This window comes from Danio aesculapii, chromosome 7, assembly GCF_903798145.1.
Source record: "Danio aesculapii chromosome 7, fDanAes4.1, whole genome shotgun sequence".
Classification (NCBI taxonomy): domain Eukaryota; kingdom Metazoa; phylum Chordata; class Actinopteri; order Cypriniformes; family Danionidae; genus Danio; species Danio aesculapii.
This window is the reverse complement of record NC_079441.1, coordinates 27,793,924-27,818,206: the sequence shown is the minus strand read 5'-3', so window position 1 is coordinate 27,818,206 and position 24,283 is coordinate 27,793,924. Positions and strand designations below refer to the sequence as shown.

Sequence of the window (24,283 nt, the reverse complement as noted above, 5' to 3'; positions counted from 1 at the left end):
GACTGAGTTAGCTTAGCTTGCTGTCGTATACTGGGCTGTTAGCCTGCTTTCATGCTAACAAGCTAACGCCGATAAGTTCCGTTTCAGTTGCAGACGTTATCACGGTAACGCGCTGTTTTCACAGACAATTAAAATGCTTGTTTGCAGGATCAGGTTGTCATCATTATAGAGCAGAGAAATGTGTTACTATAACCTTTGCACTAATGCATTAACTAACAACCTGTAACTTTATAACTAGGCGAGTTGTATTATGTAGAATAACAAGCTGGAAAACCTTGCAAGACGTTTACTCCTGATAATGTGAAAAGTGGTTATTATTGAAATATGTTTACTCGTGTTCTGTCTGCATGCATCTAAAGCAAAACTGCTGCCAATGTAGGCTACTGTCAGTCTGACTCATGGAACTATTATGAAATAAGATAAATGAGATAAATGACTGGAGTTGTGTACTTTATATGCAATAAATATTCCTATTAATTTAATCTGTCAGACGTGAGGCAATATTCAGTAGTAGAGTATGATGTGATAATGAACATGCATGATATTGATATTTTGTGAGCAATTCAAAACTGAATAATTATTTATTTTTTAAAGAATGCTCATACTACTATATTTACAGTGATGTTCAACACAGCAACAAATGCTTGAAGACTTAATGGGCTTTTTATTTAGAAACATTTTCATTATTCTGCTCTTCAACCTTAACGTAGAGTGAAAATTAGTTATTTTTTTACAATAAGCTTCCATTTGTTAATTAAACTAAACGGATGATGGATGCTTGTATATATTGTAGATATTTAATATCTCTTTGAAATCAAAAATACAACTGAACGATTATGACTTTTAAACCAACTTTTTAACATCTAAAGCATATATGTAGAGCTCTATATCTTCCTGTTGATGTTAATGCATATTAACTAATGTTTACTAATGTGACCATATTAAATTAACTTTTGACCTTCATAATCTTTTTTTATTTATTTATTTTTTTGCTCTGAGGTTTTCATACAATAATGCACTGCACAGACATAGTTGTTTTTTTAATAACCCTTTCAATATCATGCTAATAAAAGCTTCAGAAAGTATTGCAAAAACAGAATTTGTTGACGTCATATACTATCATGCTTTAGTGCAAATTTCTTGTAAGATTCTGCAGATCATAACTTAAGAAGGTGAAAGTCTGATCCACAAAAAGTGCAACGTTGGCCTACTTATGGAAATTTGCCTGACTAGATGATAAAGGTAATAATCAGTGATTTGACCCAAGACCTACATTTCTACATGTGTGTTCAGGCTGAGCAGCCAAAGACTGTCATTTTGCTGTACGGTTTCCAGGCGTCAGTAGGTACATTGGCAAGCTGACAAGTATGTGTCATCGCTGCCTGATCTACACTTGATGAACTCTCTGAATGGGGCGGTTCGCTTCAAGTGTGTTTCTCAGAATCAAAATGGTTTTAGGCAAAAACTGCTTTTATTTTCTGGCCAAAATACAACAAATAAAACTTTCTATAGAAGAAAAAATATTATCAGACATACTGTGAAAATTAACTTGCTCTGTTAAACATAATTTGAGAAATATTTAAAAAAGAAAAAAAAAAAAATTCAGAGGGGGCTAATAATTCTGACTTCAACTGTATGCACACACACACACACACACACACACACACACACACACACACACACACACACACACACACACACCAAGACTGCATTTATATGATGGAAAAATGCAGTAAAATGGCGAAATGTGATTTAATTCTTTTTTATATTTCAAGCTGAAATCTGCTTCGTAATGTTTTTTGTAATACTTTTTATTTTATAGGATTTGATTAAGGACATTATAAATGCCATTACTGTCACTGTTGATTAATTTAATGGATCTTTTTCAAATATAAGTATTAATTTCTTTTTAAAAATTATCAATAATGTGTCAGTAAAATATTACACCAGCTGTCATCAAACACTAATCTTTATAGTACAAACATAATTGTCTGACTTAATAAAATCATTATCTTATCAAATGTTAATATTGCTTCAAGTTAAGTTGAGCTTTATTGTCATTCCGCTACATGTGTGGACATACAGAGAAACAAAATGTCGTGTCTCGCAGGATAACAATACTACATAAATTAATCATAAATACAAACACAACACTGGACATAAGAGCTAGTTAAAAAACCTATGCATAACTAATATATACTATAAGATACTCAACTGTACACATAAGACGCTTATACATGAGACTAAACAATATTGTGCAAGAGAGATATTAAAGGTGAATATTGTGCAAAAGAGATATATTGTACCAAAGAGTTATTTAAGGTTAAAGCAAGCGGTGGAACAAGATTGTGCTACATTTAGAGTAAACCTCGTTTTCATTATTGAGTCCTTGTAAAATGGAGTTTAGATAAAGTATCAGGTGCATACAAGAGAAGAGTGTTTTTACAGGTGGTTTGTCAAGCCCACTCACCTGAAAGAAGCACAGTTTGAAATGCACAATGTTTCCATGAGACATGGAGTGATTAAGAAAGTGTCTATAGTGGAAATGTGCAACCTAGTGCAAGAGTCAGAGAGATTAGAGGGTGTCTTTTCTACAGGTGGTTTGTTAAGCTCACCTGTATTGGGACATACTCAGGAATGCATGGGGTGGGGGTGGATAAGATTTCAGAGGGGGGTAAATTGACTGGAGTTGAGAAGCTGTTGAGTAGTAGTAGATACACCTCTAGATTCACTAAGTAAGTAATGACCATTTATATATCACATTTATTGTGTATTCACTGTTCCTCTTTATCCCTCAGATGTGATGTGGAGGGTGTAAGGTGGCACCATGGCTGCGATGATACCTCCAGTAAAACTCAAATGGCTGGAGCACCTAAACAGCTCCTGGATCTCAGAGGACAGTGAGTCCATCTCCACTCGTGAGGGCGTGGCGCTGCTCTATGGGAAACTGCTGACCAATAAGGAGGTGGTGGTCCTCCCTCAGCAGGTGCTCTGTCTGAAGGGCCCTCAACTGCCGGACTTTGAGCGAGAGTGTCTGTCCAGTGATGAACAGGAGCATTATCTGGACGCTCTGCTGGCCAGTCAACTCGCTCTGGCCAAGACGGTGTGCTCGGACTCGCCGTTCGCCACTGCCCTCCGCAAACGCCTGCTGGTCCTGCAGCGAGTTTTTTATGCACTTTCTAACAAATACCATGACAAAGGCAAAGTCAAACAGCAGCAGCACTCGACTGAAAATACTATGGGTTCTGCGGACTTGCAAGCGGTTAGCGAGCGGCCGCGCTCTAGCACAGATGCTCTTATTGAAATGGGTGTTCGGACGGGTCTAAGCTTGCTTTTTGCTTTGCTCCGACAAAGCTGGACGCTGCCTCCAGCCGGTCCTGGCATCAACCTTTGCAATGATGTCATCACCACAGCCATTGAAGTAGTTGGTTCGCTTCCGCCGTTGTCTTTGGCCAACGAGAGCAAGATCCCACCCATGGGTTTGGACTGCTTGGCTCAGGTCACCACGTTTCTGAAAGGCGTGACCATGCGGAACTCAGGGGCCGATGTGGTTGGACGAAGGTTAGCGTGTGAGCTTCTGTTAGGCTTGGCGGCGCAGCGAGGGTCTCTGCGGTACCTGCTGGAGTGGGTTGAGATGGCTCTCGCTGCATCAGCCGGAGTCAGCAGTCTGGAGCAGAGCCAGGAGGGGCTGATGGGATATGACTGCTTCATGAACATTCTGATGCAGATGAGACGCTCACTGGTATGGTGTTGATTAAAACTCTCAAACACATAACCCAATCTGTTTTCACGAATGTTTTATATTGCTAAACGACTGGTTTTGTGGTGATTTTAGGGTTCTTCTGCTGACCGGAGCCAGTGGAGAGAACCGACCCGCACTGCTGATGGCCTCTGTTCCTTATATGAAGCTGCACTTTGTCTGTTTGAGGAGGTAACGTGTCTATAAAAATGTATTTTTGTTGTAAGAGTATAACCCAGTAGCCTACACAGTAAAATAGTATTTATTAATGACTTATTGGCAGCGTATAGCCGTTTAGCTTAAATAGGCTAAATGTGTTTTTCTATTAATATTAAAACAAATTACAAACTAACCACCTTTTGATTTTATTTCGTTTCCGTGTATTTTTATCAAACAAAAACTGCAATGAATTGTATTTTGGTTTTAATTTTATTAGAAATTTAATAGCCGTTTAGGCAACACTTCTACATAACATTGGCTCTGATTGCGTTTGATAGACTTTTTGGCTGAAAGACATTACCTGTTAAATTCAGTGCTGTATTTTGACATTTCGCAAGGGCTTCAGCTGGTACCGGCCTCAGTTTCGTTACTTGACGTATATGTGACGTCTATGTATCGATGAGATGAGATGAGATGAGATGACACCTCAGATTCAATGTGTGACTGCACTTCACAGTTTCTTTACACAGTTTCAGCAAATTTTGACTATAGGCTCATCTAAATTGGTTTTTCATTTGATTGAAAGCCGAAATATTGCCAGACAGATGAAGTAACTTTCGGTTTTGGAAGAGAGCTGCTCCAGTAATTAAGTGTAAAAAAGAAAGGCATAACTTTGGAAAAAGTGCTCACTGCGGTTTCCGATGCAGTGGTGCGGTATTGCTAAATCACTTTTGTTTTAATCAGAGAATAAGATTATAAAGCCTATTTCAGTTTATTAATGTAATAAATAGTTATTTAGTTTAATTAGTGTAATTTATAAATATAAATAATTTAGTGCTTTTTGGATTTAGGCATAGGTCGAGTATAAAACTTAATTTTACTTGTAAATACAGAAGATTTTGCGGTTTAGGTTTTTTTTTATGGCACTTTATTGCATGTTGAATGTTACAATTACAAAGATTTTGATTAAACAAGTTCACTACCACAAGATAATTTGTTGGTGTAAAAATATAAAAAGGATCATTCTCATATTCTTGCCTTATTTATCTTTAATATAAATATAAAATTGTATACATTCAATGCAATGCGTGGTGCACCTATGAAAAAAAGGCGCACCAAGGCAAAAAGGTAGTCTAGAGCCCTGTATTGGATGGATTAATTGATAGATTGTGTGTGCCTTTTAATAACATTGACATTGCTTTTACAATTGATTAAACTAGGGATGCTAAAGGGTACTCAATGATCGATTTATTTTCGGTAACACTTTAAAACCGATAGACCTTATCGATGACCGATTTAGCATGTGTAACCCCGCCGTTCCTACACCACCCAACTCTCTCCGGGCTGGGATCGAACTGGCGACCTTCCGCATGGGAGTCGGTTGCTCTAACAAGGAGGCTAAAGACCATGGCCTCTAGCGTCTAGTGTCACTAGAGCACCTTTAGAGGTCAGAGGAGCGAGGTTTTACCTGTACAGCACTTACTAGCTGGCCTCCGTTACACTCACCCCCCTAAACCTCACTCCCATCCGGGTCACGGCACCAATGTAACCTCGCCAGTACTACACCACCCAACACGTTTCGAGCTAGGATCGAACGGGCAACCTTTCCGCATGGGAGTCGGTTTCTCTACCAAGGAGGCTAAAGACCATGGCCTCTAGCGTCTGTCGCTAGAGCACATTTAGAGGTCAGAGGAGTGAGGTTTACCTGCACAACACTTACTAGCTGGCCTCCGTTACACATGGGCATTTAATAAGTTATGCCTTGCACTGTGCGACGCGTTCCAAATTTCACACATTACGTAATCAAGTGTGTGCAGTTTATATTACCTTATGGAGTCGTGCACTCTCTTGACTTTGCATATTGGGGACACATAAAACCCTGTTATGCACAGATCTCGTTTATGTCCGCTGTTGCTGCCGTTAATCCGCGGGTCAAGTAATCAAAAAGTAGGCTACATGGTGTTTAGATGGGGGTTAGCAGGTTAAAAATACCAAACATTAGTTGTGCAAACTTTACATGGTTCCTCTGAAATATTAAAGTGTTTCAAGCTATATTATCTTTTTATAGACTGGCATAAATACACATCACGGCTAGACATTTATAGTTAATATAAAAACAAGCGTTTAGCTCATTTCACTGTGATTATTATGCGGATCATATTGCATATTCGATTAATTCTTCAGTAGCCTTGTAAATGTATTTTATTAAAGGATTGTTTATAAGGACTAAGCTATTAAATACTGTAATTCTCCGAATGGAAAATGCTTGGGTGGTTTGATAATATATATTATCATTCAAAACTTTATCTATCATGTTTATGATCTGCCCCTCATCCTTCAATATTACACATAGATTTATCAGATGATTTGTCATAAGAGAAATATTAACAAAAGGATTTTCTTTATGGAGACCCATCTAAAAACAATCGACAATCAATAATTCATTTAGTATAAATACAAGTTTTAATAGCAATAACTTAAACCGAAACATACCTTTGTACATGAAAGAGCCAGGTTCTCGGTAACCTTTAAGACAAGCTCGTCGCATCAGAAAGACTCTGGCTTATGACGTCTGCTTTTCAGGCATTTCACGTTGTATGCATCACCGTAGCATTTGTACACATGATTTACATGAATGCTTTTTGTCGCCTAAATTCATATAATAAAGAGAACGATAAAATAACGTTATTAACCGGTTAACTGTAAACGTTTCTGTTCAGAACGATTAAAGTTGATCTTGTTTTCATTTTTTTTTTCTGTTCCTGCAAAATGTCGTTCGTTTCTGTTTTTCGTTTCCGTTCCTTGAACCGATTCAAAGCCCTGATAAAAATATTCTTAAACATACATGGTAAGAGTATATTTTTATATGGAGACATTAGTTTGGTTTTATTGTACCTTTGTAATTTGCAAAATAGTCTTAAAAAACCAACTTGAAAAAGAATCGGGATAAAAATCGTAAATCGTGATTTCCCCAGAAAAAAATCGTGATATGATATTTTTTCCATATCGCCCACCCCTATAACAATGTTAATAAGAGTAAGAAAAAACACACAATTTAGATTTTACTGTGAAAAAGTACAATTTAAAGTGAGAGAAACAGAAACTAACATTCTGTATATCCTGAAAAAACAAACATAGTAAATAGATTAAAACAACCATTAACATTTTGCTGAAACGCGTTTCTTAATTAATCCAGCAAATCCAAATGAGAGAATTTTTGAGTTTTTCTTAATTCTTTTCTAAATTTCTGAATTCTTACATTTTTTTCTTAATTTGCCTTGCATTCTAAACCAATTTTCAGATATTTTTCTTTCACTTGTTCATCTTTTTATAACTGTTGTGAGCAATTTGTCCTTAGACTTTTGTTACTCCTGAGTCCAGTTTTCCAGTCTATTTTGCTATATCCAAAAAAAAAATAGATAGTTTGAATTATAAATCATAGCAGTTTTTATTTCAGTTAATCGGTTTTCCTGATGTCACAGGTGTGCCGCATGGCTTCGGACTACTCGAGAACATGTGCAAGTCCGGACAGCATCCAGGCGGGTGAAGCAGCCATGGTATCTGAGACCTGCGAGGTCTATGTGTGGGGCAGCAATAGTAGCCATCAGCTTGTAGAGGGAACTCAAGAGAAGATCCTCCAGCCCAAACTTGCTCCCAGCTTCAGTGATGCACAAACGGTAAAAAGCATCCTCAGATTATTTTTATTTTCTTCATTCTTCCTTTGATTTTACATTGGTTAAATTAGGTTTTATGCTTTTTATGTCTTGCACAGCATGGTCAGAATTGCATTATAGCTGTATTCGGGCCATAAAAGTTAGGCTGACAGGGCCGAGCCCGACAAAGGCCATTTAGAAGTTGGAACAAAGAAATAAAAGAAATCCTCTGTAACATATCAACACTCTAAATAGACCTAGGTACATACACTTAGCCGTTATATTGGCCAAGACACCAATAAAAAAAGTCTTTCCAAACAAATTAAATTAAAATAAATTCTAATTTATGATGGGTATTTGGCAATTTGGGTATTTCGTTATTTGGCAATAACGAAATTAAGATAAAGGCTCTGTGGGATTTGTTTTGCCACTTCTCTTCACAATCCGGTTTTAAGGCAACGGTGAAGCTGAATAATTAAAGAATAATGCCTACATACTCTGTCTACATTTATGCATTTATGATTGAATTAATCTTTAGTTTTAATTTGAAAATACTTTACTCACCAAGATTAGGCTTTGTAAATGTGTTTTTGTTGAGGAACGTTATTGAATCCACTGTAAATGGCTTTAGTGCAGTCCTGCGCTTACTGATGGTGCGTCCAGCAGAACTGAACACCCTTTCACTGCTGCTACTAGCTGAGATGCATAGTCCTGATCTGACTAATTTTGCAAATCTGGGGTAGGATCTTCCACCTGCCAAGAACATTCATTTCATTTTCAATGACAGCAGTTTCAATGTAGCGAGTGACCTTGTAATTTTCCCTGTCAGCTTGCTGTACATTTTCCCACCCTGCAAACGTAGCTCTTTTTGACTTCTCCTTCATTTGTTTCACCTTTGCGGGATGGCTTTTGATGTTGTAACAAATGATTTAATTACTTTCTCGCGCCAATCGAAATGCATCAAATGTTTTCATTTGAGATTATATAATATGTTACACTACCATTCATAATTATTATTAAATATAAACTGATTTGGTCATGTGATATTGATGCGTTTTGATTTAAAATAATCTATTATTTATTTATTCAAACACACAACATGTCAGATGTTTTCATTAAATATCGTAAATATTTTGCTGACTTGTGTATTACATTATGTTTCGAGGAATGTAGAAATTCAGAGAAATAAGCTATTTTAACTAGTGACACAGACTGTCACATACCCCCGATTTCTGGTATGGTTTCGTAGAAAACAGGGAAATACCAAAGGCGCTTTAATGTGTTGTGCATTTTATTAGACTGCACACACACATTATAATAATAACTTTTGTTTATTATGTTTATTATGATAAAACAATGCAACTTCCCCACGTAATCATGAGAGGAATCGTTCTACTGTAGTATAATAAAGTCTCTGTTGTGTGCCTCAACATGCTTGTCTCTCATCAGCGATTGCTTCTCGATCTTGAAAATGACATACTTTGCCTTTAAAAGTTTTATTTCATACTCAAAGCCAACAACAAACATTCAGAAATAAGTAAATAGCCATTGTGACTGGTGAGATTAAACAAAATAGTTATTTATACAACAATAGTATACTCCTTTATACCTGTAATGGACATTTTCTGACCTCCTGTTTTTTAGATTGAAGCCGGCCAGTACTGCACGTTCGTCATCTCCTCCGACGGGTCAGTGCGAGCGTGTGGAAAGGGCAGTTATGGTCGCCTCGGACTGGGAGACTCAAACAACCAGTCCACTCTTAAGAAGCTGACCTTCGAACCTCACCGCGCCATTAAGAAAGTTTCATCATCCAAAGGCTCAGACGGCCACACATTAGCGTTCACTAGTGAGGGTGAGGTGTTCAGCTGGGGCGATGGAGACTATGGGAAACTGGGTCACGGAAACAGCTCTACTCAAAAATACCCCAAACTGATCCAGGGCCCTCTACAAGGAAAGGTATTCAACTCTTGCAGTAATGCCTCACTTCAGTTATTTTGGGCTCTCAGAGCAGATCTGTGTGTTTTAATTGATTAATGTATTCTGTTTGTTTGTTTGTAGGTGGTGGTTTGTGTTTCTGCAGGCTACAGACACAGTGCTGCTGTCAGTGAGGATGGAGAGCTCTACACCTGGGGAGAGGGCGACTTTGGGCGATTAGGTATATTTCTGTTTGTGTATATACATTTGTTGAACATATTAAAATATATATTAAATATGTCATGGATTACTATTCTGAGATTTGAAGTATTATTTGGGGCAGCCCTAGCTATAATTTTGTAGATTATGTCTATAATATAAACAAAGTAATTTTGACTTAATGATACTCAATTCAATAATACCTTGAACTATAATAACCCAAACGTTTTTTTTAAATGGTTATATTTTCGGAACGTTTATATTAGTTAAAATGTTTAGTTAAATGAATATATAAATTTTGTATTTTGTGAAGGGATAGTTCACCCCAAAATGCAAATTTTCTTTCCCTCTAGTGGTCCCAAATATTTGAGTTTCTTTATTCTGTATGAACAAGAAAGAAGATACTTTGAAGAAAGCTGAAAACCTGTAAGCATTGACACAGTAGGAAAAACAAATATAAAGTCGACGGTTACAGGTTTTTAAGCTTTTTTCAAAATATCTTCTTTTGCATTCAACAGAAGAAAAGAACTATTAAAAGCTTTGCAACAAGGGAGAGTTAATGATGACAGAATTAAACATTTTAAGTAAACTATCCCTTTAAAGCATCTCCAAAAACTTGTTCTTTTACTAAAAACTCAGCGTTTTTTAAAATGATGTATCTCATTGATTACATGTGTCTGCCATTTATAGGTCATGGTGACAGCAACAGCAGGAACATTCCCACACTAGTTAAAGACATCAGTAATGTGGGTGAGGTGTCCTGTGGAAGCTCCCACACCATTGCTCTGTCGAAAGATGGACGCACAGTTTGGTCCTTTGGAGGTGGAGACAATGGTGAGGAAAACATTATATTATATTATATTATATTATATTATATTATATTATATTATATTATATTATATTATATTATATTATATTATATTACGTTATACTGTTACGTTATATTATATTGCGTCAAATTGTATTACATTGTTATGTTATATTACATTGTTATATTATGTTACGTTATACTATATTATGTTATATTACGTTACATTATATTACATTATATTGTATTACGTTATACTATATTACGTTATATTATATTACGTTATATTTTATTATATTAAATTATGTAGTATTATATTATATTCTATTACGTTATACTATATTTTGTTATTATTTATTCATTCATTCATTCATTCGTTTTCTTTTCGGCTTAGTCCCTTTTATTAATTTGGGGTCGCCAATCTGGTGATTGTGCTACCCACTGCGGCCACCGTGCTGCCCTTATATTATATTATATTATATTATATTATATTATATTATATTATATTATATTATATTATATTATATTATATTATATTATATAATTCATTCATTTTCTTTCGGTTGTCGGTTTAGTCCCTATTAATCTGGGGAATCACAGCGGAATGAACCGCCAACTTATCCAGCACATGTTTTACGCAGCGGATGCCCTTCCAGCTGCAACCCATTTCTGGGAAACATCCATACACACTCATACACTACGGACAATTTAGCCTACCCAATTCACCTGTACTGCATGTCTTTGGACTGTGGGGGAAACCGGAGCACCCGGAGGAAACCCACGCGAATACAGTGAGAACATACAAACTCCACACAGAAACGCCAACTGACACAGCTGAGGCTACAGTACTACCTACTGCGCCACTGCCTCATCCTATATTATATTATATTATATTATATTATATTATATTATATTATATTATATTATGTTATATTATATTACGTTATATTATATTACGTTATATTACAATATATTATATTACGTTATATTTAATTAAGTTATATTATATTACTTTATACTATTACGTTATATTATATTGCATTATATTACCTTATACCATATTACGTTATATTATATTATATTATATTATATTGCCTTATACTATATTATGTTATATTACGTTTTACTATATTACGGTATATTATATTACGTTATATTACCTTATACTATATTACGTTATATTATATTCCGTTATATTACAATATATTATATTATGGCATATTACCTTATACTGTTTTACGTTATATTATATTATGTTATTACGTTATACTAGATTACATTATGTTATATTACATTACGTATATTATATTACGTTATACTATCACGTTATATTGCATTATATTACCTTATACTATATTACGTTATATTATATTATATTATATTACGTTATACTTTATTACCTTATACAATGTTACGTTATAGTATATACCGTTATAATATATAATACATATTATATTACATAATATTATATTACGTTGTACTATATTACGCTATATACTATATTATATTATATTACGTTATATTACAATATATTATATTATGGCATATTACCTTATACTGTTTTACGTTATATTATATTATGTTATTACGTTATACTAGATTACATTATGTTATATTACATTACGTATATTATATTACGTTATACTATCACGTTATATTGCATTATATTACCTTATACTATATTACGTTATATTATATTATATTATATTACGTTATACTTTATTACCTTATACAATGTTACGTTATAGTATATACCGTTATAATATATAATACATATTATATTACATAATATTATATTACGTTGTACTATATTACGCTATATACTATATTATATTATATTATATTACGTTATATTACAATATATTATATTATGGCATATTACCTTATACTGTTTTACGTTATATTATATTATGTTATTACGTTATACTAGATTACATTATGTTATATTACATTACGTATATTATATTACGTTATACTATCACGTTATATTGCATTATATTACCTTATACTATATTACGTTATATTATATTATATTATATTACGTTATACTTTATTACCTTATACAATGTTACGTTATAGTATATACCGTTATAATATATAATACATATTATATTACATTATATTATATTACGTTGTACTATATTACGCTATATACTATATTATATTATATTATATTATATTATATTATATTATATTGTTATATTATATTATATTATATTATATTGTTATATTACGTATATTGTTATGTTATATTAAGTTATATTGTTATGTTATATTACACCTTTTGCTATCAAAACCCTTCTTGAGTTACCATTTCTGCTTTGCCAACATTATAATTATAAAGTTGTTTCTCTGTAGGGAAACTGGGTCATGGTGACACCAATCGAGTGTATAAACCCAAGGTGGTAGAGGCACTGCAGGGAATGTTCATACGCAAAGTGTGTGCTGGCAGTCAGTCATCTCTGGCTCTCACCTCTACTGGTCAGGTATGACGCATTACTAACCTGTAGTTTATTACGCTTTGATGATGGATGGCAGAAAGTGAGGCAGTCAGGAGTTCAGTACTGTGTGTATTCATTATTAACGCCATTATTTATGATGTTGTTGTGCAGGTGTACGCTTGGGGCTGTGGTGCGTGTCTTGGCTGTGGTTCATCGGAGGCCACGGCTTTAAGACCAAAACTGATTGAGGAACTTGCCACCACCAGAGTAGTGGACATCTCTATAGGAGACAGCCACTGCCTCGCTTTATCACATGGTAAGAATCACTAGGGATTTTTTTAACCCTCTGAGGGCCCTGGTCACGGTACCGTGACCAGCATCAGTTTTTTTCTTATCAGTGCCAAAGACATTAAGAATACTCTGTTAATTTTGGTCACACAAATAAGTGTTATTCACCATTCAAATCTGTTAGGTGTCTACTTTTTTGTGTGTACACTCACAATAACAACAAAAGTGTGTGCTTTGGCAATATAAGGAAAATAAACAGTGTACGCATTCTTTTTTTTTCTCGCCGTGAACTGTTTTTAGAAACACGTCACTAAAATGAGCTGAAACTCAAAAAAACAAACAAAAAAAAAAAAAACACACAGACATGAACCATATATCTATAGAAAGCTTGAAGTGTCTGCTTTTAAATGCAGCTAGTGCATGTTGAAAACATATATTGATTGATTGATAAAGTATTTAGTATGAAACCAACACTGTTACGTTTTTCAGTGCTCATTATTTTTAATGCGACCACACCCACAAGGCTTTGTTATTACAATCATCCACGTGAGATCTGTGCGAAATGTAATCTGTGGTCAGAAAAAACAGCGGAATCTGCACAAATACATTAGACATACCTGCATAAAGCTTGAACGGTGCACTTTCCAACTCATTTTGAAAACAAGCGTTGTCTCGCTTGGTAATCCATACAATTCTCCTGGCAGAGCATGCATCATGCCGGCTCTTCCCGTGTCCAGATTATGACGACAGTTGCCTGAACTTGTGCACGCCCACAAAAAAACACTGCGCGCTGGCTAGAAAGTTAATTTTTTTATTTTAATCCTCAGGAATAAGTTGGAATTATTTAACCTCACGGGACCACCATAATCTGATGCTGCTTTTTTCAGAACGTGATGCATGTTATACGTGTTATTTATTTCATTTTTTTAATTTATTTTGCCGTAGTTGAACCAGTCAAAAGTTTTTGAAAAGTGTTAACTAAAGCTGTGATTTATTTTTTTTATTTTTTTTAATATATATATATATATATATATATATATACATACAAGGTCTTAAAATATTATTTTGATTTAAAGTAATTGTTTAAAATGTTATTTGTTGTGTTTAAAGCTTTTGTCATTATGCTACTTTAGTGTTTCAGAGTCATTCAGAAATTATTTTAATTGCTGGATTAATGCACAAGAAAGTTTTTATTACAAAAGTTTTGCGAACATGTTTTAAACCATTTCAGATTTATATATTTTTTGTGCATATCCAGTGCCCATAGTGTTTACATGGTCATAATACAGCGAGTAATACAACAAGCATTTAGTTTGGGCTAGCTTTTGCAGCTTGACATTGCTTTACAATGTCCTTGATGGGTGAACATAAGCCAGTGGGGGAGTGTCTCTTGCCTCTCCAGGTATGAATTATTCACTCCCACAAATACAGTATGGTGACGCAAAATAGACTTTTTAAAATGTAAATCTTTGTAATTTGTAGTCTGTTTTCTTTAAATGAGAGAACAAATTAATTTTCACATAATTGTGAAGTAAATATTCTAGCCTACAAGACTGGTTACTCAAAGCCAGTTGGACCTTATTTCAGCTATATATTTTTCTTCAAAACCTACTCACCACGCATTTTTTTTTTTCTAAAAAAACGCAAGCATGTACATCCATATCTGACATAAACACAATACCAAAAAAATGTTGTCCAATGCTATGTACTAAGTAGCTGAAAAAAGCACAAATGTCAGGGAATGTCAAAACATCTTAGGGGCTCCAAAATCACCTCAGACCCCTGAGAGTTAATTGAAAACAATGCCCAAAATGTCAATATTGCAACAGAAACTGTTAAATGTATTTTTGGAATGTCCTATTTGTAATGTTATCAGACAACAATTTTTGTCTGGAGAGACTTTAAAGGAAATAATTTTAATTGTAAATCCTTTAAAATGGTAGAATATTTAGCAAATGTAACTCTCTTAAAAACTGATTTAGATTTTTAGTATCTTGTTTTTTATTTAATGCCGTTGGTCTTTTTATTATTATAGAAACGTGACATTTATAAAATGTTGATCTGGTTTCGCAATGAAATAGCAGCAGAGAAGCTGATAATTTAAAACCGTTTCTGTTGATTGAATACAGAAAGATATGACTCTGTAAAGTAATAATAGGGATGCAACAAGAGATCATGATGTTCCCGTATGGGGCTGGGTAACTAATTGAATTTTATTTAAGGATTTTTCAGATTAAATTTTTTTCAAAATCTAAAACCTTATACAACCTTATATTTTACAGTGAATTGCACTACATGATTTAATTAAAAGTATTTATACGAACAGGTTGAATTTTTTACACATATGTATAAATCATGTGCTAAAATGCAATAAATCCTTATTTAGCTTGTATTTAAAAATTTTTTTTTACAAAAATATTATTTGAAACATTGTTTTTAATGCTTTCAATACAGAATTTTGAAAATTAAGGTTTGTACTTTGCATCCTTATAAATTCTTTTTTTCCAGCTTTTTCTGCATTTTATAGATATCTACTGTAAAGTCAATAATCGAAGGCTAGAGATTTGGTGCTGTTGGTTTTGTGAGTGCTGCTTTTTGGGCAGTGCTGTAAGAGTTTAACTGTATTTGGAGATAGCGGAGAGAGAGAGAGAGCGGGGTCAGATTAGTAGCAGAAGGGTATGTGCTGACTCAGACTCAGATAAGGTTAAGCAAGGGGGCCTCACTCATGATGTCACAGACAATTTGACGCGGTGTACTGAACATTTGCCGTTCACGTGTATGGGCAAAAAATGGTCCGATGCTTTTTACTTCATGCTAGTTTCTCAAATTTGAAATAGTTGCGCTTGCATTTGAAACATTTCATGTGTATATTTCTGTTGCAGACAATGAAGTTTATGCCTGGGGAAATAACTCCATGGGTCAGTGCGGTCAAGGGAATTCCACGGGCCCCATCACCAAACCTAAAAAGGTGATTGGTTTAGATGGAGTGGCCATTCAGCAGATCTCTGCTGGCACCTCCCACAGTCTGGCTTGGACTGCCCTCCCGAGAGACAGGTTAGCGGTTCTGTTGAACCCTTTCCCCCTAACTGTGTCTGATTTCTTTTGAGTATATTTTTCCATTTTGTCACCTAATAGGTTGTAATCAAATTGAATTGAAATTTGCACAACTAATTTTTTTATTTTTTTATTTCTGGGTAGCTGTATATTATATTATATTATATTGTATAAAGTGCTATGAAAATATGAAGTATGACGTAACTAGGGCTGTAAGTAATGATTATTTTGATAGTGATAGTGATTTTTTTTTTTTATTAATCGGATAAAAAAATGCATATACGAAAGTATACTTTTAAAAAATACAAAAGCTACATACAGAATTTAATGGGCTTTAATTTTGACATTTTAAACTTTAAATGAGAACAAAGTTTGTTTTCATACAATAAATATCCAAAATTTAAATAAACTAAAGGCAAAGCAAGTGTTGCACTCCTATTATATTCGCATTATGAAATTAGAACATAAACATGCTGACAATAAGATATTAAGCAGCAGAATTTGTTGAAATATCAAAATTATAAATGATAAATAAACAACATGTATTTAATTTTTAAACAAGAAAGGTAGAAATCAGAACAACAGGTAAACGTACGCTGCTCAGCTCTTAAGTAGCACCATTTAATTAATGATCACTACAGCTTTTGAGATGATTGCACAATGTGATGTTCGCAAGTCACAACTGAACTGATCTCACACGAATGTCCCGAAGTTAGCAAATGGTATAAACAAAAGCATTTGCATTATTCCATACTACTTTCGCTAAACTATAGCATTTTGACATGATGAAGATTACTGTGGTAGGCTACTTCCATGCCACAAAAGCATAGCCTTAGTCTTGCATAGCAGGCAGGTTACTGTCTTCTTAGAGCCATTTTAAGGTGCTGTACGCAAGTTTTTGACTCTTATAAAGCATAAAAATACCATAAAATGTTTGTAGATGTTTAAGAAACATGCTAAGTGAACATTCTTGTTTATCTGAAAGACGATGCTGAGGTCAGATAACTTTATTCTGCTTTGAAAATGTGCGGTACGTCTGTTTTTTTTGTTTGGCCATTTAACCCTGCCAATGCCACTCTAGTCAATTATATTTCAGCCCCACGGGTTGATCCAACCTCCGGTGGACAGTAGCAGTCCTTCGAAATGAGATACAGATTCAGACGTTAACATGAGGTGGTTATTAATTTGCAAATAACCTAAACATTACAAGCGTAAACATTAGGTGAGCAGGTTACATTGTAACCCTGTGTCCCTACAACAAGTTCTGTTCCCTTGATTGGCTGTGTTTGAGCAGCCTAACTAATCGATAGCGGCATTCATTGACCCATTTCATTATTAATTTTATCAATTAGTTGTTGCAGCCTAGAATCTTGTGTGTGTTTTTACAGGCAGGTGGTAGCTTGGCATCGGCCGTACTGTGTGGACCTGGAAGAAAGCACTTTCTCTCACCTCCGCTCATTTCTGGAACGATACTGTGATGGCATCAACAATGAGATCCCACCTCTGCCTTTTCCATCTTCCAAGTGTGTATTCTGCCAACCACCATTGACTTCAGTTGTGGTAGTAGCATATTTAATGTTCAGTTGGTAAAGAAAATGGGAATTAGAGTTAAACACTATAATGGAGGATGAAATGTGGGAGCAAATATGTCTGAGGGTATAAGCAGTCAAATATGGAAGGAGTTCGACTGGAAGATGAAGATGAGGTTTTTCAGAGTTCCATTAGTGGTCACCAAATTCAATAGTTCTATACAATTATAACAATGCTGGAGAGATTGTGGAGAAGTGGGGGACTATGTTCACATATTTTTGAATGTATTGGCAGGAGGTTAACGGAGATTAGTAAAGTTTTAGGATGTGACATACCAATGCACCCAGTATTTTTTTTGCTTTATGGCTTCCCCCCCCTGATCAATTCAGTAAGTCTCACCTATTTGCACTACATATATTATTAATAACAGCTAGGAAAATAATTACAGTGAACTGGATGAAGACCCACCAACCTGCTTTGACAGAATGGACACAGAAGCTGAAACGGATATATATTTAAGAAAATGACTGCAGATGAAATCAGACTTTTTCCAACAGACCTGGGCATTAATTGAAACATACTTACTTGATCTTTGAAAGGCTGTCAGGGGCTTTGTCTTTGTCATAGTTATTGCTTTTATATTGAAGTTTATTTATTTATTTATCTTTTTTCCCCCTGTCTTTTTTTGTCACTGTCACTATTATTTATCTATTAATATAATTTCTATCAGTTATTATTTTCTATCTATTTGTTTCTTTTGTGTGATTGTAAACATTCTAAGTAAATGTTATAAACTATGTTTATAACCTCTTAAGGCCCAAGGTGTTTTTTACATGCATTTTTAATTTCTCTTCGCTATTTGGGGTTATTTGAACCTAATTCGAATAAAAACCTAAGTATCATCTTTTGATACAATGTACTTTTAGAGAAAAATTATGTCCATATATGTGGACTCGTGGTCCGAATTTACATTAAACACTTTTGCCTGAGGTTTTTTTAATGCATATTTAACATAGAAATTGTTTTAAACTTGCTTTGACTACCAACAAAAAACAAATTTCTTTCCATTTTAGACAGTTAAAAATAGTGTTTGGGACATTTCACATGCTGCAAAACAGTTGCAGGATGACATTGAATGTTTTATATTTTGTTACAGACGTACAAAGTATTTAAAATAGCCACTTAAGAGCTAAAATGTGCTGTCCATGTATGTGGATACTCGAGCCCTAGGAGGTTATAAACTTTAATAAAAACAGTTAAAAAAAATGTTCAGTTGGTCTTTCAGTACTTAAACTTTATAAAGTTAAAATTACACGATGTAGGAGGCTTATATAGTCCTTCCAGTTGTAAAGATGTACGTCTATTCCTCACAGCAAATTTTTTTTATCTGCATATAATTCAATATGTCACCTGACATGACTAAAACTGGAGAATTGCTGCTGCTAATTTCATTGAATTAAATATTGAATGTGTTTGCCTTGCTCAACTGGAAGAGTAAATTGTGTTCTTTGTTTGTTGTTGCCAACAGGGAGCATCATAACTTCTTAAAACTTTGTCTACGGCTCTTATCCAATCACCTTGCTCTAGCGTTGGCAGGGGGCGTGGCCACCAGCATCTTGGGCCGACAAGCGCGTCCTCTTCGCAATCTGCTTTTCCGATTGATGGATGCATCAGTGCCAGATGAAATCCAGGAGGTTTGAGTTGCTTTTCACATATTTGTTGATGTTGCCTGCATTTCTCTCTGATCAATGTTTGTGTTCTGCAGGCTGTCATTGAGACTCTCTCTGTGGGAGCAACAATGCTACTGCCTCCTCTGAGAGAGAGAATGGAGCTACTGCATTCACTCCTTCCTCAAGGACCAGACCGCTGGGAGAGCCTCTCCAAAGGACAGGTGCCTGTTTATAAAGAATAGAAGTTAATTTACAAAGGAATCAGTCATGGTCAGTTTAATGTGTATTTTTCTTCTGTCACAGAGGATGCAGCTGGACATAATCCTTACTAGTCTGCAGGATCACACTCATGTGGCGTCTCTGCTGGGGTACAGCTGTCCTCCAGATGCCTCTGAACCTCCCGCTCAGCCCTCCGACTCCACACATGTGCCTGGCACTCACTCTGACACTCATCCTGACACACATTTGGCAGAGATCCTCATGAAAACTCTACTCAGGAACTTGGGCTTTTACACGGTCAGTTCTTGGCAGAGATTTCTTAATTATGATTTGCATGTATACATTAAAGAAACACATTTAGGCAAATGCTTATTTAAAGGTAAAATTCTCCCAAAAATGAAAATTCACCGCTCGTTCAAAGAAGAAAAAACTTGTTGGAATGTTGGAATCTGGTAGCGATTTACCTTTTCTTCTTATTTTATTATATTTTGCATTTTTTGGTGAACTATCATTTCAAAATTAAATTAATGAGCTCCTATTATGCATTTTAAAAGGTCATATTTTGGTTTTGGGGGTCTCCAACAACAGGCTGATTTGGATGCAAGGTCGAAAAACACTTTCATTGTCTTATAATCTGCATTTATTTTTACCTAATTATCCCAACGACTCCCATTTGATTCGTTTAGAGATTCATTTGTTCCCAAACCCCTCCTTAGTGCGATGCTAATCTGCGCTGATTGGTCCGATAACCCAGTCTGTTGTGATTGGTCGACTGCGCTCCATGCGAGACAGAGAGAAATGTCCACCATGGCTTATCAACATTGTTGAAGTAGTCAGAGTGCAAAGTGTATGTGTGAGCCCAAATCAGGAGTGCATGTTAAACACCAGCATATTGCTCTCTTCTTCACAATAAGTAAAAACAGTGACGCATTTAGTATTAATCCACACAGTGGCAGAAGCTGAACTATTTTGAAACTTGACCGCCGCACGTGTTTAGGAACAGCTGACGGGGGCCATAGCAACGACAAACAGCAGTAGACCGCGAGCTCACAAACGCATTTAAATCTGTAAAGAAAGTGGCATGCGGCAAGTTTTCAACATGGTTTTAGACACGATATGAGAATATAAAGAGTAAACCAGATACAGTACAAGCCGCGTGGAGCGGTTACAAGTAACAAAACACAATTTAATACATAATTACAAGCTTGAGAAAACAAGGTGGCAACCATTTTAATCGCACTTAGTTGCACTTGTGAAATGGAGGAAGAAACTGATCATGAATCGTGGACTCTATAGATCCTGACAACGTACTACACATCAATGGTCTTTTCTGATTCTTCCTTTAATAAACGGCTGATGAATCGGCATTGTAAGCGTGTAGATTGCTGAAGCACTCATCAGAAAAATGACGGGAACACAGCACAAGGCTGGGGCTATAATGCTGAGGTATTTTTGCAAAAATAAACTTCAACCACTGACTCTTCACAGCCTCACCTTTGGGTACATCAACATAACACTATCACAAATAACACTAACTTTCCCTCACACTTCAGAGCACAGCGTCTTCACGACATGATTCTACCGGGATCTGCTACAGTGTTTGTCTTCCTCTTTTTTTTTTCTTTCTGCAGTGTTTGTGGGCGGGGCCGGGGGGGGTTTCAATTTTCCTGGGTCTGCGCATGCAACAAATCAACGTATCACACCGACACAGCTAGACTTGTTACAGCGGTGATTTATTTGAACCACTTTGAGTTTTAAACACGGTACACTTTCAGATTTAAGCTGGATATTTCACTTCACCTATAGCTGTTACACACTGCATGGAAGGTCATTTTCAAAAATGCATAATAGGGGCTCTTTAAATAGAAACATTGCTTTTACGATTTAATAAGTTTTCTAGGGAGAGAAAACGTAACATTTTTAATAAATTATATTATTACTGAAGAAAATGGATGGAAATAAACAAGGACAGACAATCTTAATGCTTAAATTGTTTATTCCTCTATAAGGAAAAATGATAAAGCCAACAAAAGAGCATGTATGAGCTTTGTACAGTTTATTTGAAAATAAATAGAAGCAATCACAAAAAAGGAACTAGAGTGGCGCCAAAGCAAAGAACTAAACAAAACCAACAGCCACATAAACTAGAACAAGAGGTTTCTCTCTAAACTTACTAAAGAAAATAAAAACCTTCAGTGTATGCGATGCCAATAAAGTACACTCGCTAAAATAATAAACAAAAATACAAAAAGTGGCTCTCACCCAATTACCTAATGTTTCTAAACACTCATTTAACTACGGACAAAATGTATGTCACGCGACTTGTTAACCTGTTTCTTTTTCCCCAAAAAGGAATGCTAAACGCTCAATCCATGTTTAATTTACAGTTATTTGGATTAGTTCAGAGACACGGAACAAATCATAATACAGAAACAGAAACAAAAACGAGCGTAGACAACACAGACACACACAGCACAGCAAACAAGACGTGCCGGTCAAGTTTAAAGTCAGCGGAACGAAGCATGATTGGTCCACGAGGAAACGCCCTATAGAGGAGTGACAAGCTCGGGACCCAATCAGCAGATACCTGTGAAGGCAAAGAAAAGGGGAACAAAAGGTGATGGGGCAAAAGATAGGGACAAAGAGCGAATGACAAGGAGAGAGAGAGCGACAGAGGAAGAAAGCGACAAAAATCCAAACTCCCACGCATAAGTAATAATACTGGGGATAATAGGAATAATACTGAGTTTATGTTGCGCAAACATTTAATTGCCAAGCTTGCTTTATTTAAAGACTGAACACTGAATGTTGATGAGATATGCAGTGTCTCATATGTCGATTTAATGACTGCTGTCATGCATCTAGTGGATTCATAAAGGATTCAAAACCTGTGACTTTTCCAAAATATGATCCACAAATGATTTAAATGTTAACGGCAGCTAGCTCTCTGCCACTCTCACATGGTCGTCCACTGAAGCCAAGCAGGGCTGCGCCTGGTCAGTACCTGGATGGGAGACCACATGGGAAAGTTAGGTTGTTACTGCTGTGCGCCGTCTTTCGGATGAGACATTAAACCGAGGTCCTGACTCTCTGTGGTCGTTAAAAATCCCAGGATGTCCTTCCAAAAAAGAGTAGGGGTTTAACCATGGCATCCTGGCCAAATCTGCCCACTGGCCCCTGTCCATCATGGCTCCTAACCATCCCCATATCATAATTGGCTTCATCACTCTGTCTCCTCTCCACCAATCAGCTGGTGTGTGGTCTGGCGCAATATGGCTGCCGTTGCCTCATACAGGTAGATGCTGCACACTGGTGGTGGATAAGGATATCCCCCCCCCCCCCCCCATTATGTAAAGCGTTTTGAGTGTCTTGAAAAGCGCTATATAAATGTAAGGAATAATAATAATAATTATTATTATTATTATTATTATTATAACATTCAGATTTTTTTGTTAGTCAATGTGCTTTCATTTATTTTTTGCTTACAACCTACAAAGACTCTATATTTTCTTTGCATATTTTCTTGCCATTTATTTTGTGGTAAATATTTTGTATATGAGTATTTACGTCAAATATTGTTTATCTGTGATTTATCAGCCCATAAGTATGTTTTTGAGGACAGAGGCATGCAGAATATTATCATGTTGTTCAGTGTGGTTCACATAATGCTTTTATCAACGTAAACACTGTATTGAGTGAATGTAAACTGATTTGAGAAGGTAAACCTGTATATTGCATGCAATCTCTGATACACATTTCGGTGTCAAGTTGCATGAACCGCAAAGTTTGCTCAAAAATGACCTGAAAATTAATTGTTTCCTCATGGTTCTAGACATTTAATGCATTTATTTCTTCTGTTGAAAACCAAGCAAGTTATTCTGAACAATGTTGGAAAAAAGCAACCATCGAAATTCACTCACAGGAACAAATTCTTTGGAAGTCAGTTGATGTTTTTCCAACGTTCTTAAGTATGTCTTCTTTTCTGATCTACAAAACCGAAGACAGAAACTTAAACAGGTTTGTAACAAGTGGAGGAGTACCTGATGACAGACTTTTTATTTTTGGGTAAACTTTAGTCTAGTGAAAACACTATATCAGGTATGTAACATTTTTATGTCAGTTAAGTTAGTGTTGAATTTTTTCCAGGGTATTCGCGGGGGTCTTAAAATGTCTTCAATCTCAAAAGCTAAATTTTAGGCCTTAAAAAGTTTTAAATTCACTGAAATATTGTGTTGTAGGTCCTAAATCTTTTTTTAACAGGTCTTAATTTTCATGTATAGCTACCCAATCTGGCCCTTAACACCCATACAATCACCAACAATCCCAATCTCAATTAAACTTTTATCTTTTTATTTAAAACATATCATTTAATTACTTTCCTTACAGTAATATTTGCTTTAAAAGTTCTCCATTTATTTACTGTTAAGGATACTGACCTAGATTTTTTATTATTAATTATGTAATATTATTATTATTATTATTATTATTATTATTATTATTTTTATTATTATTGTAGACTGAAGTAATTGACAGCTATGTTTTGTTCTATTCTTGGTAAGGGTTATAGGACTTGTGAATGAATATATTAG

General features: G+C 35.3%; 1 protein-coding gene across 7 annotated transcripts in view; it reads left to right on the top strand.

Annotated features, from left to right (window-relative positions):
• Positions 1-24,283, top strand: part of herc1 (HECT and RLD domain containing E3 ubiquitin protein ligase family member 1) — a 106,176-nt gene that overhangs the window by 578 nt on the left and 81,315 nt on the right. For all 7 annotated transcript variants that reach the window (XM_056461516.1, XM_056461514.1, XM_056461518.1 and 4 more), the window contains exons 2-14: positions 2,799-3,742; positions 3,836-3,931; positions 7,381-7,575; positions 9,196-9,507; positions 9,610-9,706; positions 10,375-10,518; positions 12,851-12,978; positions 13,105-13,249; positions 16,104-16,275; positions 17,664-17,798; positions 19,334-19,499; positions 19,571-19,696; positions 19,779-19,991. In XM_056461516.1, the coding sequence (XP_056317491.1) occupies positions 2,828-3,742; positions 3,836-3,931; positions 7,381-7,575; positions 9,196-9,507; positions 9,610-9,706; positions 10,375-10,518; positions 12,851-12,978; positions 13,105-13,249; positions 16,104-16,275; positions 17,664-17,798; positions 19,334-19,499; positions 19,571-19,696; positions 19,779-19,991 (2,844 nt within the window). In that variant the 5' untranslated portion in view covers positions 2,799-2,827. The remainder of the gene's footprint in view (positions 1-2,798; positions 3,743-3,835; positions 3,932-7,380; positions 7,576-9,195; positions 9,508-9,609; positions 9,707-10,374; positions 10,519-12,850; positions 12,979-13,104; positions 13,250-16,103; positions 16,276-17,663; positions 17,799-19,333; positions 19,500-19,570; positions 19,697-19,778; positions 19,992-24,283) is intronic.